The 16,602-nt window shown below is 34.4% G+C and overlaps 1 protein-coding gene across 6 annotated transcripts in view; it reads left to right on the top strand.

Annotated features, from left to right (window-relative positions):
* Positions 1–16,602, top strand: part of LOC136125958 (sodium channel protein type 1 subunit alpha) — a 93,141-nt gene that overhangs the window by 48,395 nt on the left and 28,144 nt on the right. For all 6 annotated transcript variants that reach the window (XM_065880985.1, XM_065880984.1, XM_065880982.1 and 3 more), the window contains exon 17: positions 16,478–16,598. In XM_065880985.1, the coding sequence (XP_065737057.1) occupies positions 16,478–16,598 (121 nt within the window). The remainder of the gene's footprint in view (positions 1–16,477; positions 16,599–16,602) is intronic.

The raw sequence follows: 16,602 nt of genomic DNA, 5'->3' as shown, positions 1-16,602 counted from the left end.
TCTGAAGTTCTGTTAAACTTGGCAGTATTCTTCCTAGTCTGATTTTCTTTGTCTTGAATCTTAATACCTTTATTTAATATTTGATGAAGACTAATAACTACTCCATGCTATCTGTTGCATTAAAACATGTTTTTCTTTTTCTACTGAAGTATGGTTGATGGACAATATTATATGTTACAGGTGTACAATATAATAGTGATTCACAATTGTTAATGGTTATACTACATTTATAGTTATTATAAAATATTGGCTGTATTTCCTGTGTTGTCCAATATTTCCTTATAGCTTATTTTCTGACTAATAGTTTGTACTTCTTACTGCCTTACCCCTATATTGCCCCTCCCCTCTTCCCTCTCCTCACTGGTAACCACTAGTTTGTTCTTTATATCTGTGAGTCTGCTTCTTTTTCATTTATTCACTAGTTTTTTTGCATTTTTTAGATACCACATATAAGTGATATAACACAGTATTTGTCTTTCTCTGTCTGACTTATTTCACTTAGCATGATGCCCTCCAAGTCCATCCATGTTGCTGCAAATGGCAAAATTTCATTCTTTTTTATGACTGAGTTGTACTCCATTGTATGTATATGCCATATCTTCTTTATCCATTCATCTGTTGACAGACACTTAGGTTGCTTCCATATCTTGGCAATTGTAAATAATGCTGCTATGAACATTGGGGTGCATGTATCTTTTCAAATTAGTTTTTGTTGTTGTTGTTGTTTTCAGATATATTCCTGGGAATGGAATTGCTGGGTCATATGGTAGTTCTAATGTTAGTTTTTTGAGGAACCTCCGTACCTCCATACGACATGGCTGCACCAATTTATATACCCACCAACAGTGTACAAGGGTTCCCTTTTCTCCACATCCTCACCAACATTTGTTATGTGTATTCTTTTTGATGATAGCCATTCTGACAGATGTGAGGTAATATCTCATTGTAGTTTTGATTTGCATTTCGCTGATGATTTAGTGATGTTGAGCATCTTTTCATGTTCCTATTGGCCATATGCATCTCCTCTTTGGAAAAATGTCTATTCAGCTCTTCTGCCCATATTTTAATCTGGTTGGTTTTTTCTTTTTGTATTTTTTGATGTTGAGTTACATGACCTGTTTATATATGTTAGATAGTAACCCCTTATTGGTCATATCATTTGCAAATATTTTCTCCCATTCAGTAGGTTGTCTTTTTATTTTGTTGACGGTCTCCTTTGCTGTGCAAAGGCTTTTAAGTTTAATTAGGTCCCATTTGTTCACTTTTGCTTTTATTTCCTTTGCTTTAGGAGACAGATCCAAAAAAATATTGCTATAATTTATGTCAAAGAGTGTTCTGCCTATGCTTTCCTCTAGGAGTTTTATAGTATCCGGTCTTACATTCAGCTCTTTAATCCATTTTGAGTTTGTTTTTGTATATGGTGTTAGAGAATCTTCTAATTTCATTCTTTACATGTAGCTGTCCAGTTTTCACAGCATCATTTATTGAAGAGACTGTCTTTTCCCCATTGTATATTCTTGCCTCCTTTGTCATAGATTAATTGACCATAAGTGTGTGGGTTTATATCTGGGCTCCCTATCCATTGATCTATGTGTCTGTTTTTGTGCCAGTACCATACTTTTTGATTACTGTAGCTTTGTAGTATAATCTGAAGTCAGGGAGCATGATTCCTCCAGCTCCATTTTTCTTTCTCAAGATTGTTTTGTCTATTTGGGATCTTTTGGGTTTCCATACAAATTTTAAAATTATTTGTTCTAGTTCTGTGAAAAATGCCATTGGTATTTTGATAGGGATTGCACTGAATCTGTAGGTTGCCTTGTGTAAGATGATCATTTTAATAATATCGATTCTTCCAATCCAAGAACATGGTATATATTTCCATTTGTTTGTGTTATCTTCAATTTCTTCAATTTCTTTTTCCAAGTACAGTTCTTTTGCCTCCTTAGGTAGATTTATTCCTAAGTATTTTATACTTTTTGATGCAATGGTAAATGGGATTGTTTTCTTAATTTCTCTTCCTAATAGTTTGTTGTTAGTGGATAGGAATGCAACATATTTCTGTATATTAATTTTGTATCCTGCAACTGTGCCAAATTCATTGATGAGCTCTAGTAGTTTTCTGGTGGTGTCTTTAGGATTTTCTATGTATTGTATCATGTCATCTGCAAACAATGACAGTTTCACTTCTTTCCAATTTGTATTCTTTTTATTTCTCTTTCTTCTTTGATTGCCATGGTTAGGACTTCCAAAACTGTGTTAAATAAAAGTGGCAAGAGTGGACATTGTTGTCTTGTTCCTGATCTTAAAAGAAATGCTTTCAGCTTTTCACCATTAAGTATGATGTTAGCGGTGGGTTTGTCATATATGGCCTTTATTATGTTGAGATGTGTTAACTCTCTACAAATTGGGTTTTTCATAAATAGATGTTGAATTTTATCAAAAGCTTTTTCTGCATCTACTGAGTTGGTAATACGGTTTTTACTCTTCAATTTGTTAATGTAGTTTATCACATTGATTGATTTGCAGATATTGAAAAATCCTTGCAACCCTGGGATAAATCCCACTTGATCATGGTGTGTGATCCTTTTAATGTATTGTTAGATTTGGTTTGCTAGTATTTTGTTGAGGATTTTTATATCTATGTTCATCAGTGATATCTTTGTCTGGTTTTGGTAGCAGGGTGATGCTGTCCTCATAGAACGAGTTTGGAAGTGTTCCTTCTTCTGCAATATTTTGGAATAGCTTGAGAAGGATAGATGTAAACTATCCTCTAAATGTTTGATAGAATTCACCTATGAAGTTATCTGGTCCTGGACTTTTGTTTGTTGCGAGATTTTCATTACTTAAAACTATTTTATTACAAAAACCATCCATAATGAATACTTTTCTGCAAAAATTTGACATAATTTATACTCATACATTTTTATTTGTCTTGAGCAGGGCTAACAGGAACACTGATTTCTTTATTAAGCAGTGATCATCCACTGAACCACTGGAGAAAGTTCTATTTCTTCATACTCTGTCATTTTATATCTTCAAACACTGCATTAATTGAAAATTTAAATGTTTAGTAGAAACTTTAGAGATAATTTAATGCACTATTTCTCAAATTATGAGTCACAACCCTGTAAGAGTTGATAAACCAATTTATTGTACCACTAATTTAAACATTTTTTTAATTTAATAAAATAATGATATCAGAGCACATTGCACATTTAGGAAGAACTAGTGAGTGACGCTCTTGTTGCCTGTGCTGAACTATAATGCACTGCTTTTCTAATAGAGTACAACCACTAGGTCCACGGGTGTAGGGCCTGAAGTTCAGGAGTTCTTAAGTGTAAGAAATGCTGTTTCAGCTCTTTAAAGGTAGTGATCATGGAGTCTTCCTGACCTAGGCAGAATGTGTGGCTTCTTTTTTGGTTCTCAGAGATATAAGGCACAAAGTGTGGGTAATAAGCAACTCACGCTCTAGGCTCACGCATCTTACAAAGTTATCATATTATTATAACCACTGATATGCATGTATGTCTCTCCTTTTATATTGCAACGTATATACGTGTGCATTCTTGGTAAAAAGTAGGCACTCAAATCAAACTTTTCCAGCTCACTTAACTCTTTTTAATAGAAGCAGTTTGAAGGCATTCACCACAGTTACTCTGATGAGAGCATTCTTGAAAATAAAGTTTTATTTCCCATCATCCAGACTCCATTTTTCTCTTGATTCAATCCAATATTGAACTTTGTTGTTTTTATCTTTGTTAAACATTTCACCTTGTCAATTTATATTGGGCTTCAAGGAAAGTAATAATCCCTTATCTTTTTCCCATGAATTGCTGTTGAAATACAGTTGTTTCTCATCCAGTTGGTATTTTTATATTAAATACTGAAACTTCTATTCATCCCCATTACATTTCAATTTCTTTCATTCATTTTTGAATCTGGCTTTCTATAAATATTCTTTTATAGATTATTGTCCCAATTTTCTTTTACCATGCACTTTTCTTTACCATGTCTTCCTTTTTGGTTAGAAATAAACCCATACAAAATTGTTTCTCTTCATTGCTCCCCTAGTCTTATATAGTACTCGCTTCATCAAAGCAAGGCGCAAATCATAAGATGCTCTGCTTTTAGTGGAATTAAACTGAAAATAGATACCCCAGAAGATGAAGATTCTTTATTCTACATTAGGAATGCAGCCTATAATATGTTAAAGTAGCTTTGCCACTTTGATTTTTCTGTTTTGGCCTTTACTCTTTTGCCTACCTTAATTTATTCAACAGTTACCATGTGCTAAGAAATGTATTAGATAATGAAGGATACAAATGAGCCATGATTCTGCTTATATATATACATATATGCATTTAGAAAGATGACTCTCTTCATACTTATATATGTATACAAATACACATATACATGTATCCACACACATACATACATTTGCATTTTAGAAAGATAACTTTCAACCTTTAAATATGCATTTCCATACTGGAACATACCTTATTGACTAAAAATATTACCTGTCATGACCTCTGTTTGACCTATTCCATTTTAATATATTAATGTTTCCATTCCTGAATTTCAATAATGAGTCTTATCTACAATGGGCATTATTGAAATTATATTAGTGCCTTGGGTTAAAATTACCAGTGCTCATAGTTTATTATCCATTTTTGAAGCATTTGTTTTTAGACATGTGAGGCTATAATTATAAAGTTGTTGGTAATGGAGTATTCTCTGAAGTCAAATACTGGGTTATATAATTCTATTTTAGCCACATACTGTGTGACCTTACTTGACTATCCAATCCTCAATTTCCTCATCTCAAAAATGGGGATAAAATCACCTACTTTTGGGGGAATATTATTAAATGAAATAGTAAATGTAAAGGACTTAGCACAGTGTCTAGCAAATTGTAAGTATTCAATAAATTGTTATTATTATTATTTCTAGTAGCATTCCCAACACTCTGTTCCTGGTAAGTTTTCTCTTAAGAACTACTAGTAACATATTCTACTATTTGTCCTTTTTTGCTGTTTGCCTTCTGCCCTCTGTCATAAACTGTTTTACGTTTATCTGGAGAGAGTGATAAATTTTGTATTTTCTGTCTAATTTTTAAACTGTTTTCATTAAATTCTTGATAATGGTTAACATTTAAAATATTTTAAAAAACTATTTTTCTGAAGGGCATTCCAGTAAGAGGGAATAAATGAACAAAAACCTAGAGCTATGAAGCATAGAGTGTGTTTAGAAATAATTAGCAGTTTGCTGTTGCTGGGACATAAAATCTAGATGAAAGTAGAGGCATAAGCAAGAAGCAGATAGTCTGTTTCCAGGAAACCAAGAATAGACTGATATGAAGAAACACTGTAGAATGGAGGCCGGTACTTGTTTTACTTCCTCCATAAGGTACATACTCATGCATCACTGTCCCCCATTCCAGGACAAACTTGAGAGCTATGTTTTCTATACTTTCCCCCTTTTGGTCCCCCAAAGCAGAAAAGGCATAGCATGGGTCACATTTCCTCGCCTTTTTAGCTCACAATGGACCTCAACCTTCAAAGAACATTCAGATAATCTAAAGTATTGTTTTTATTTTTTATTTTTTGCGGTACGCGGGCCTCTCACTGTTGTGGCCTCTCGCGTTGCAGAGCACAGGCTCCAGACGCACAGGCTCAGTGGCCGGCTCACGGGACCAGCTGCTCTGCGGGCATGTGGGTTCTTTCCAGACCGGGGCATGAACCAGTGTCCCCTGCATCGGCAGGTGGACTCTCAACCACTGCGTCACCAGGGAAGCCCTAAAGTATTGTTTTTAAAACCTCAGAAAGTTTCTTGACTCATGGAAATAAATAGCTAGAAATATGGGTTTCTACTGAAAAATAATAGTAAAGAATGGAGGCTTGGACAGATTTTGAGGAGTTTTGAAAGCTGGGCAAAATCGCTGAGACTATGCAAAAGACAAATAAAGTCATATCTCCCCAATTAGAAAGTAAGTTGTTTTTGCAATGAATTGTGTTTTATATAATTTTAATCCTCTGACGCACCTACTGTAATGTTGGGTGCATAATAAGGACTCAATATCTTTTTGCGTTTGGGCTGATTTTTATAAATACTAGACTAAGAGTCTGGTGGTCTTAACTCTATTATGGGCAATCACTCACTCTATATTGTCCAGTTTCCTAATTTATAATAGGAATACATCTGTTCTGTGGTGCTTATAAGAATGTTGTGAGGATCTAAAAGCTGTTTAGAAGTTAAAAGGACTCAAAAAACATAAGGTAGTGATAGCTACTGATAGCGAAATTACTACTCTAATCTGTTTAAATAAATACTTTTAAAATGAATTATTAAACTTAGGCCTCTTTGGAATAAAAATATCATATTATTAAAGTAGTTACGAAAAAGTACGCTTGTTTTTGCAATGAGTGAACTCCAGAGTGAGTAAAAATGTCATTCGAGTCTTTGTATACAGTTCATGTTAGTAACAGGTATCATTTGTTGGATGCTCACCATGGACAAAGCACTGTTGATAGGGCTTTACATGTAGTGTTATGTCATTCAGTCTTCACACCATGAGACAGATACTATTATTCCAAACTTACAGATAAGGAAATTGAACTCAAAGAGTTTAAGTAGCTTGCCAAAATCACACAAATAGTAAGGATTGATCCTGACCTAGAATCCATGCTGTCAGTTACAGTCTATGTTCTGAACCATTACATTAAATTTCCTTAACAATGTCTAAAAAGGTACTATCTTTGACCTCTATTTGAAATGAATACTTTATTGAAGACCTAAGAATAGGTGTCCACTGTACAGTTGGTGTTGACTACCAAGCCCTCATCACTGGGCACAGGTTAATGGTATAGCCAGGAGAATCTCAGTCTCCCTCAGTCCTGGAGGGACCTTTCCCTCCTCTGCTGGCCTATAATTTGCACTGATCTGCTTCTGACCTGTGGAGTTCTCCTAATTACAGAGCGCTTATTCTTAGAAACTATGGTTACTCAAAGTTGTGCTTTAGGAAGATACCCTTCTGAGTTTAATTCTACCTATAAGAATCTTCCAGATAATTAGGAAACACTTCTATGGTTACATCATTAGCTTATGAAGCCTTTGAGAACAGGGAAAACACCAACCATGTCTTACTCACCTTAAGTCCACAACACATAAAAAATGTTTATTAAATGAATGAATAAATGCATAATGAACAGTTAATTCTAGATCCCATTTGTCCTCCCAATGATATTACCTGTGTTAAAATAATATTTACTTACTGCTTTGCCGATATTTTCTTATTTAATACTTTTATCTTTACTGTACATGGTATAGATTGAAGAACACATGATAATTTTCAACCTGTTGTACATTGCTGAATATCAGCAAATTAAATTTGTGCTACCACATAAAGGTCTACAGTGAATGCCTTATGTGAATAATAGTTTTAAAATGTGCATAAGAACAGGAATTAAGCTTATTTCATATCACACAGTATGGCCCACATTCATCACAGTGCCTAGCATAGAGTAAGTAAATGTGTGTTAAATAAAGAAATAAGAATAGGAAGTCTGATTAATCTTGAATCAAATGGATATATACCAAGACTTTTACAAATATCCAAGTTTACGAACATCATGATAACAATTTTCCCTGTAGAAAAATGTCAGACAACATATCTGGGGTTATTAAGAATCTACTGGGAGATAGGTATATATGCCTCCACACTTTTTTATCTATACTGTCTCTTTACCTCATGGTCTCTGATACAGCAGGTTTTGCCTCCATCTTGTATTACAGTTTCTTCTTCTCTCTAAGCCCTTACCACAAGCTTGTTTAAATGGTCAAGACTCTCTCATTCTAAAATAAAATAAAATCATGTAAATTTTAAAAGTTATTCCTTTGATTTTATCCTTTTCTTAAGTTTCTTTTGTAATTTCTTCCTTGAATTCATTGCTGATCTTCTTTAAAAGATAACGTGCTCACTGTCTCCCATTTCCACTGCTCAGTCATCTTAAAGCATCATCTCTGGTTTCCACCTTTACTTTTCTCTCTCAAAAATCACCAGTGTTCTCTTAATTGCCAAGTTCAGTGGCCCTATTTTACTTGATATCTGCATCATTTCCTAATTCTTTAAGAGTCGTCATTCCCTGGCTTACAAAAGTCCAAGCTACTTTCCTCCCAACCATATGATCTCCTTCTCAAATAGCTTACAAGAAGCCTGAAGTCCTTCTCAACTTCTCTAATTGGAAGCCCTTCATCAAATTTACTGCCAAATCCTGTAGACTTTATCTCCTAAATCTGTCTCCAATCTTGACCATCCCCCGACTCCTCATCCTATTATTTCACCAGTATCAATAGAATTACCATCTGAAACACATTTCCATGGCGGGGAGAAGGGCAGTCTTTATCATGAGCAACTTGATGGTCTTGAGAAGATCTATTTCACCAGTCTAATATCTCATGGCTTATTTCAGTTCTAATCACATAGTTCCATGAAGTTTATACCTTTTGACTCCATAATTTCTTATTAGAAATTCTCTTCTTATCCCTGTCATTCTCTGCAAAATCTAGCAAAACAAAAAAAGGAACTTTGAGTTGTCTTTCAAGACACTGTCAGTTTATTCACTCAAACATATTGTTTGTTGCTCACGATACCTAGCAATTCTTATTCTGGGCAAGGCTCTGAGACTCCCCTAAGTAGAATTACTACCTGCATAACATGAAATGTCTATATTGCACTCTATTTCTCTGTTGTGTATCTGTCTATCCTACTTACTAATCTTGTGAGCAACTTGAGAACAAGAACTGTGGTCATATACACCTTTGTACTTCTAGTAACTAGCACTGTACCTGGCACAAATGAGGTGCTTGATCAATGTTAATTGGCATCATGTAAGTTAATCTCACTTTTCCTGAATACATTTTTATCAGTTATATTTTTTGAAAGTGTACAGATAGAATAAACTAAGCAAGCCTATTCCTAAGTCAAATTAAGTTAGCAGCTTAATCTTTAATGAAGCTTCTCCTCCCTGGGGAGAGGGCAGGGAGGAAGGAAGATGGAGGAGAAAAGAAAACAGTCAGAATTTTCGTATCATTGCCTGACAGATGCTCAGGGAACACTTTGTAGAGTCCCATCCGGGTATTGACTGGGGGTGTCCCTTCAGCCCTTGCCTATTTCCTTGTCTTGAGCTATATAGTCCCTCAGGACCATGATTCCTGTGAGATGGCAACTACTCTCCATGAAGAGTACTACCATCTAGCCAACGGATACCCAAACTCCCTCTCCCTTATTACACCTAATTGATCACCAGATACAACCAGTGCTACCTTGTCTTTGTCTACTCTGCATCCCCACCACCTCCACCCAAAGTCAGACCTCCATCATCTCTCAGTTTTACTGCTACAGCCTCCGAAAAGGGCTCCCACATTCATATTCTCCTCACTAGTCCAGTTCCCACATAATGATAAGTGGTCTTTCTAAAAGGTAAATCTGGCCATAGCTCTCTCAGCTTTCTAACCTTTCAGGAGCTTCCCATTGCTCCCAGTCTATACTTCTTAACATGGCCTACAAGTCCCTGCAAAAGTGACCATTACTGACCTTTCCAGCCGCAATTAATAGTACTTCCCACCCCTCCCCAGCCAACTACACTGATCTTTCGTTTCCTAAAACTCCTCATGCTTTATCAGGTTCTGATCTTCATTCTTGTTCCCTCTATCTGGGATATTCTCTTACCCCATATTTCTTCACCTGACTCACTCCCACCCCAACTCATCCTTCTGGCCCCAAATGTCACTTTTTTCTACCCTGTTCTTCTTAGACTGCGTTAGGTGGTGCTCTCAAAATACCCTATACTTACCTTATCATAGTGTGTAGCAATTGTTGCTTGTCTTGTCTTATTTTGAGCCCATTAGGTACTGGGCCTATTATATTCACTATTTTATTTTTTCAGGTCCTAATTTTGATGTTTAGCATATACTAATATTTTTTAGCCGAAAAGATCAAATATCAGCAATTACACATATTACAAACTATAACTGTTACGGAAATTGTTGCCATGTATCCAGTAAGCAAATGACATATTCCACGTGTTATCTTGTTCAATCCTTATGACAACCATGTAAAGTAGGGATCATTCTACAAATTAGAAACTTCAGCTTATGGAGGTCAAGATAACTGCCTAAAGTCCATAAAACCAGTCGTTGTGATTCAAACCCAAGCTTGTCTGACTCAAAAGAGAACTCTTCACCCTTTCACTGTAGTTATACAGTTCCCCTATCCAGTAGACACTTTAAAAATATTTGTTAAATATGTTATCATTTAACATTAAAAATTAATGTCAAAAGAATATTAAAGATTCTGCACTCATTCAGCAAAATAAATTTAACAATGGAAATTATTTGGTTTACAATTTTGCTTTCTAGCTTGGGAATTATAAATGCAATTTTGCAATTTTTTGCTTCTAATTCATTTGCAATCACAATAATTTTCTCTTGGTCCATTATGTGATGAGAGGTTATAATACCTCCTTTGTTCCTTTATAGCTAATCATCTATATAAAAATTCACTTTTGACATACTTTAAAGCAGAATTCAGAGTATATCAGAGCTGTATTTCTTCACCTTTACTCCTACCTTAGGCAAGTGTTTGAATAACAGATTTCACAATTAATAAGAAAATTTTATATTTATTAAATATGAATAATCCACCAAAGATTGTCATTCCAATGTAAAGCTCGATGAAGAAATCATCTGAGTTGTAGGGATGATATGGGAATTAATGAGTTAATATTTGACTTTTCTAACTGCTCTGCGGAAATGCTAAATCTCAGTACAGAGTCTGTTCCTTTGATATTATATTGTTGCCTTGCTGAGCGTTTTTAATAGAAGTCATTTTAATTTTTAATATGCTTAGTGTACACTAGAAATATTTACTAATGCACAGTGTATACAATGAAATATTAATACTAATATTTTTAAGGTTGTTGGCATCTCAACTATGTATGATTTAAGATATATATCTTAAATATATATGTTAATATATATATAACAGTAAAATTTCCACCTTTAATATAGTATATGCCTAGCTTTTAAAATATGTATTTTTTCAGAAATAAAAAATATATATGTGTATACATATATATATACACACATATTCTGTATCCTTTTGACCCTTAAATTCCAGACTTTTTTTTTTTTTTTTTTAAGCGGTACACGGGCCTCTCACTACTGTGGCCTCTCCCGTTGCGGAGCACAGGCTCCGGACGCGCAGGCTCAGCGGCCATGGCTCACGGGCCTAGCCGCTCCGCGGCATGTGGGATCTTCTGGGACCAGGGCATGAACCCGTGTCCCCTGCATCGGCAGACGGACTCTCAACCACTGCGCCACCAGGGAAGCCCCAGATTTATTTTTAACATATTTTTATCACATTATAAATTGAACTTCTAGTAAACCCTATAAATAAGCTCATTGTAACAAACCAAGTCTAAAATAAAAGCATAAACATCCTACGATCAAGTCAGAGAACAACAACAACAAAACCCATTTAATCACTTACTCAAAGAAATATTGTGGAGTGTACTATTTGCTTTCCTTTGTTTTGCTTCACCCTCAAGGTCAAAATCATTTACTATAGTACAGAACATTTTTAAAAAGCATGAAATGTTGCATAAATCCATTGAGGAGGAAAAATGCTCTTCCCATCAGGGTTGTAGTTAGTTATTAAGTGGTTATTGAATGCCCTGATGTACAAGGCAAAGTGGATGCTTCAGATACGCTGTGGTTCCCGCATTCTCTCTGCTCACTTATTGTCAGCCTGCCAAAAATACATGGACAATATAAGTCCTTACAGAAATTGAGCTATTGAGAGTTACATGTGAAAATATACATATTTTTAAATGAACTAGCTCATTTGGAAATTAGTAAATTAAAGGTTGATTAATGGCTTAATAAACATTAAAATGGATATTTAAATAGTCTATTAATCTCAAAGACCATGAGAACCAGTTGCTTTATTATGTGAATGGTGAATTTCAAAATAAAATTAAATTTCAATGTAAGAACAAAAAAAGGAAAAATTGTCCTTACTGGTTTTTACATCAATACAAGTACCTTTTTGAGAATGTTTTAGTTTTGCTGTTATCCAATTTATTTAGTATTTTATCTGAATTCTTATCTCATGTGCTAATATAGAGATGGACTCTTTCCATACATCTAAAAATTCTTCCCTTTTTGAGTAATAGTGTTATTACTCCAACCAAATAAAGAACTCAGAACCGCATCATCTTTGATTTCAACAATGAGAAATATAAGAATATACTGATAAAAGTATATTGGTTGTGAGAGTTTTAATACCATTCTTTTAGTCTGTGATGAATCAAAGAAAAATTAAATAAGGACATTGATAATTTGAATAATATAAATAGCAAAAATGTTATAAATGTATGTTATCTCAAAAATTATATGTACACAGAATCCTTATTTTCAGTGGCCCATGGTAGTGATATATTTATACAAATTTCAAAGTAAGTCTCAATAAATTCAAACAAACAGACATTGTAGGGCTATTATACCAATAAACTCAAGATAGAAGACATCATATAGGGTTATTAGCTAATCACAATGCAGTTAAATGAGAAATTAATAATAAAATGATAGAAACAATATAACCACTTGAAAAATTTTAAATGTCCTCCCAAACAGTAAGAACTTTTCCTTCCAAAATCTATGAAATTGGACCAAGCAGTCACTGAATGTCTTACTATTAACAAGGATGATCAAGAAAGGATGAAAGAACATGACAAAGAACTTAGTTTGAGAAATTAGAAAAGGAACAACAAAACAAAGGGAACATAAAGAGAAATTAATGAATTATCAATGTAGCAGATGATATTAGTATAGCACGTGGTTCTTAGGGAAAAAAAATCAATAAAACGCACAAACTTTAGTGTTGTCAGCAGAATCCTAAGATGATGCCAATGACTCAATAAGCTAGAGTTCAGTTTGTTAATTTTTTATGTATTTTAATCTATTTAATACATTTATTATTTAATTTTACTTATTAATGTTCTTTATTTAGCTCATCAGTCAAAACCCTTGTTGCCTCCCGTGCATTGCCTAGGCACACTTCAGTTCAGTCACTTCTGTATCTGTTTCATTTTGTGTGTTTTTCTTTTCTTTTTCATACTAATGCTATTTATTTACATTATGTATGGACTTATAGAAAAAACACTAACTTTTTTCTCTGGTTAGCATAATTTATCTAGAGTATATTAACTGGCCTGAGCCTACTTGCCTGTGGTTTGGTCTTTCTAGCATTCACTTGTCATTTTATCTGATGTCAGTATGACAAAGGTGGGGCAAGTTTCCCTCGCTAGTGTGAGAATCAGGGTCTATCAAGGGGGTCAGCAAGGATGTGGTTTACCAGGCTTCTTTTGCAAAATGTTGCTTTAGGGAGTTATTTAAACCAGATATGAATACTAACTTTAAAACTCGAACCTGTAATCATGTCCCATTCCTGAAATGTATACAAACTCCTTCCAATCCCAAACATTAAACTGCTTCATTTTGAAAATTGATACATACTTACATTAAAATGTGCCTTTGGGCCTCTTGTTCCAGTCTGGGTTCATTGTTTGCGGTTCTGCATCATCACTTTAGCATGAGCCACACCTGTAATTCATCATCTATGAGTCCAGTTTAGGTTTTTCAAAGAGGACAAAGATTTTAAAGAACCTTATAAGGCAACCTGAATTTAGCATCCTTCCAGAAATTTATATCCCAGATACCCCGCCCCCATTTTTTGGCCACACCCATGGCATGCGGGATCTTAGCTCCCCAACCAGGGATTGAACCTGTGCCCCCCACTAGACCACCAGGGAAGTCCCTAGATACCCCTTTTTAAAAATAATTATTCACGCCTAATTTTACAATAAGTTTTTTTATGTGTTTGTATATGTATGAGAGATTTGTCTTTATTAAGTTTATGCAATGATTTCAACTTAGTTTTTATGAATACAATAACTAACTTTGTTTTCAAACTCATTTTATCAAATTATGCAAGAGTAAATTCTGTAATTACATTAATTTACAATAGTACAGGTTGATTTGAACACAAACATAACTTATTTTTGATAAGTACACAACTCACCAGGTGGAAGAAGAGATGTACAGGTGTACTACAGTGTAGCCCACCTCCTGAGAAAATATCAGCACACCACTGGCATCAGTCATTGTGTTCTACAGAGAAAATGCCAAGCATCGTTAGCTTGGTAAGTCAGTTAGTATGGAGGTGGGCTAAATAAAAAGAAGTACGTGCCGAAAGAATTGTGCCGATAAAGTGTTGAAGATGAGAGAGTAATTATTCTTCTTCCACAATGATGGGCAAAAGCCACTATAAGCAAAAGCCAGAGAACATTAAGAAGTTCACCTTGACTAAAGGACAGCTTCTGTGAAAGATATATATTTGGGGAATTTGGTTAGAAAGCTAATTTGGAGACAGAAATTTCATTTGGTAGTAATATCTGAAACAGAGGTATTCATTCAGTCACCAAATATTTATTGGGCATGTAGCATAATTCAGGCTTTGTGTTCCACAAAGGTCTAGAATTAGGTGAGGCGAGAATAAGGATGAACTTATTATTTATAGCTGTCCAAAAAAAAGTGACAGTAGTCAACAGAGAGTTCATAAGAATTTGGAAAATGAAACTGAGAGAAGAGTTATTTCAAAGGTAGAATTAAATGACTTTACTGTCAATATTTGAAATGAGTAAGACAAGGAGGTTTGAGTCTAGGTGCTGAAAGAATGATATTGCAAAGAATCGGAATCAGGAACTTGGTTTAAAAAGTAGGTTTAGGATAGAAAAAAGAAAAAAAAGACATATTTAATTAAGAGCATGCTGAATTTAAGTGACACTAGGCACACTTCTACTTTCCTGCCATAGTCCAGGCAGATCATGGAATATAATTACATTGCTTAAGATGTGCTTGGAAATTAATTTGTAAACATCTAGAGATCACTTGTCTATACCTGGGAACTTTCCAGGAGCACATCTTCCAACTGAGTACTAATAATGGGCATTTAATCATCTTTTATATCCTTTTAAAATTTCTAAAATGTAGATTGATTCCCAACTGTATGCATTAAAGGGAAAATATGCTTAGAAGTAGAGTAACTGGTAACATATTACAAAGTTGGGTTATAAGACAAGAATAGATAATTTTAAAGAATATTCTTAAGAATAAAGTTGGATATATTGGCGACAGCTCTCATCTGGAGAAAGTCTGACCCAGTAAGACCTGGAGTAACTATACATAAAAAAAGGTATCAATTTATTTTATCATCATCTAGGCAAGCCACATCAGGGGAGGATATTTAGGGAGGCAATAAGTAGACATAAATTAATTTTATATTATTTTAGGTTCACATCAGTACTCACAGTTGCTAATTGAAAACTGAAATCTGGGTTATCAATAATATTTAGTAATGGATACAAAGTTTGATATGGAGCCTGATATTTAGCACTATGTGTGAAGAACTGTGATAAGCAAAAGCTGGATTTGTTCAGAAATTTTAAAGACTTTTCAAGCAGTATTTTAAAAAAAATTTCTCTGTGAGTTAAAGTAATATTATACCAAAATATTTTATTATTGCTTGTGCTTAAGTTACTATTATGACATTTGCTTTATAACAAGTATATAATTCGTTTGGCATAATTACTGTAAACAAAGATTAAATAGAACTCATGTCTACACATATCCAAAAGTTAGTTTTTTGCATCTGATGAATTAATTTTCATGAAGACACTGAATATATGTATTATGTAAAATTCCATTATTGGTTTATGTTATAAACAAGGTGCCTTTGTTTTTGTGTTTCACTTCAAGATTGAATGGTAGATTCTCTTCATCTGTTAGACTCATCTTGATAGTTTTTCTATGGATTATTTCCACTTTTAAATTGATGGAAGAATTATAAGCATGTGAATACACTGTTCCTTTTATTTTAGAAACAGGGTGGTTGCACAGAAGTCAGAGCATGGGCTTTGGGCCCAGCAATAATTCTCTCAAATCTTGGCTTTCTCACTTGTTGGTTATATGACATTAGACAAGTTACTTAACCTGTCTAAACCTTAATTTTATCATTTGTAAAGTGATAATGATTATCACTAACTTCCCCTCCCCCACCCCTCCCTCTGGGGCTTCTCTAATTCATAGGACAGTGGTTTGCTTAGTACATGTTTTTGATGGCCGTTTGTACCTTCATAACATAGCAGTCTGACTTCATACATTGCAAATTATGGTAAAGGAGTTACCATAGATGATTTCCTTATTTCCCCTTCTTATTCATTCATTCTTTTTAATCTTAAAATCTCTTCATTTCAAGGAGAATCCAGAATCAGTTCATTGTACTAATCCTTTCTTGCTAGGCTATTTCTTAGGTACCAAAATAAAAGTGATTTACTTTTTATGTCCATCTCATGCTCAGAAACTTAATGAAAGCAGTAGCTCATCCGAAGGCAGCACTGTAGACATTGGAGCACCTGCCGAGGAACAGCCTGTAGTGGAACCTGAGGAAACCCTTGAACCTGAAGCCTGTTTCACTGAAGGTAA

The sequence above is a fragment of the Phocoena phocoena genome, chromosome 7 (genome assembly GCF_963924675.1).
Source record: "Phocoena phocoena chromosome 7, mPhoPho1.1, whole genome shotgun sequence".
NCBI lineage: Eukaryota > Metazoa > Chordata > Mammalia > Artiodactyla > Phocoenidae > Phocoena > Phocoena phocoena.
The sequence above is the reverse complement of the archived record's forward strand: the minus strand, read 5'-3'. Positions and strand labels throughout refer to the sequence as shown.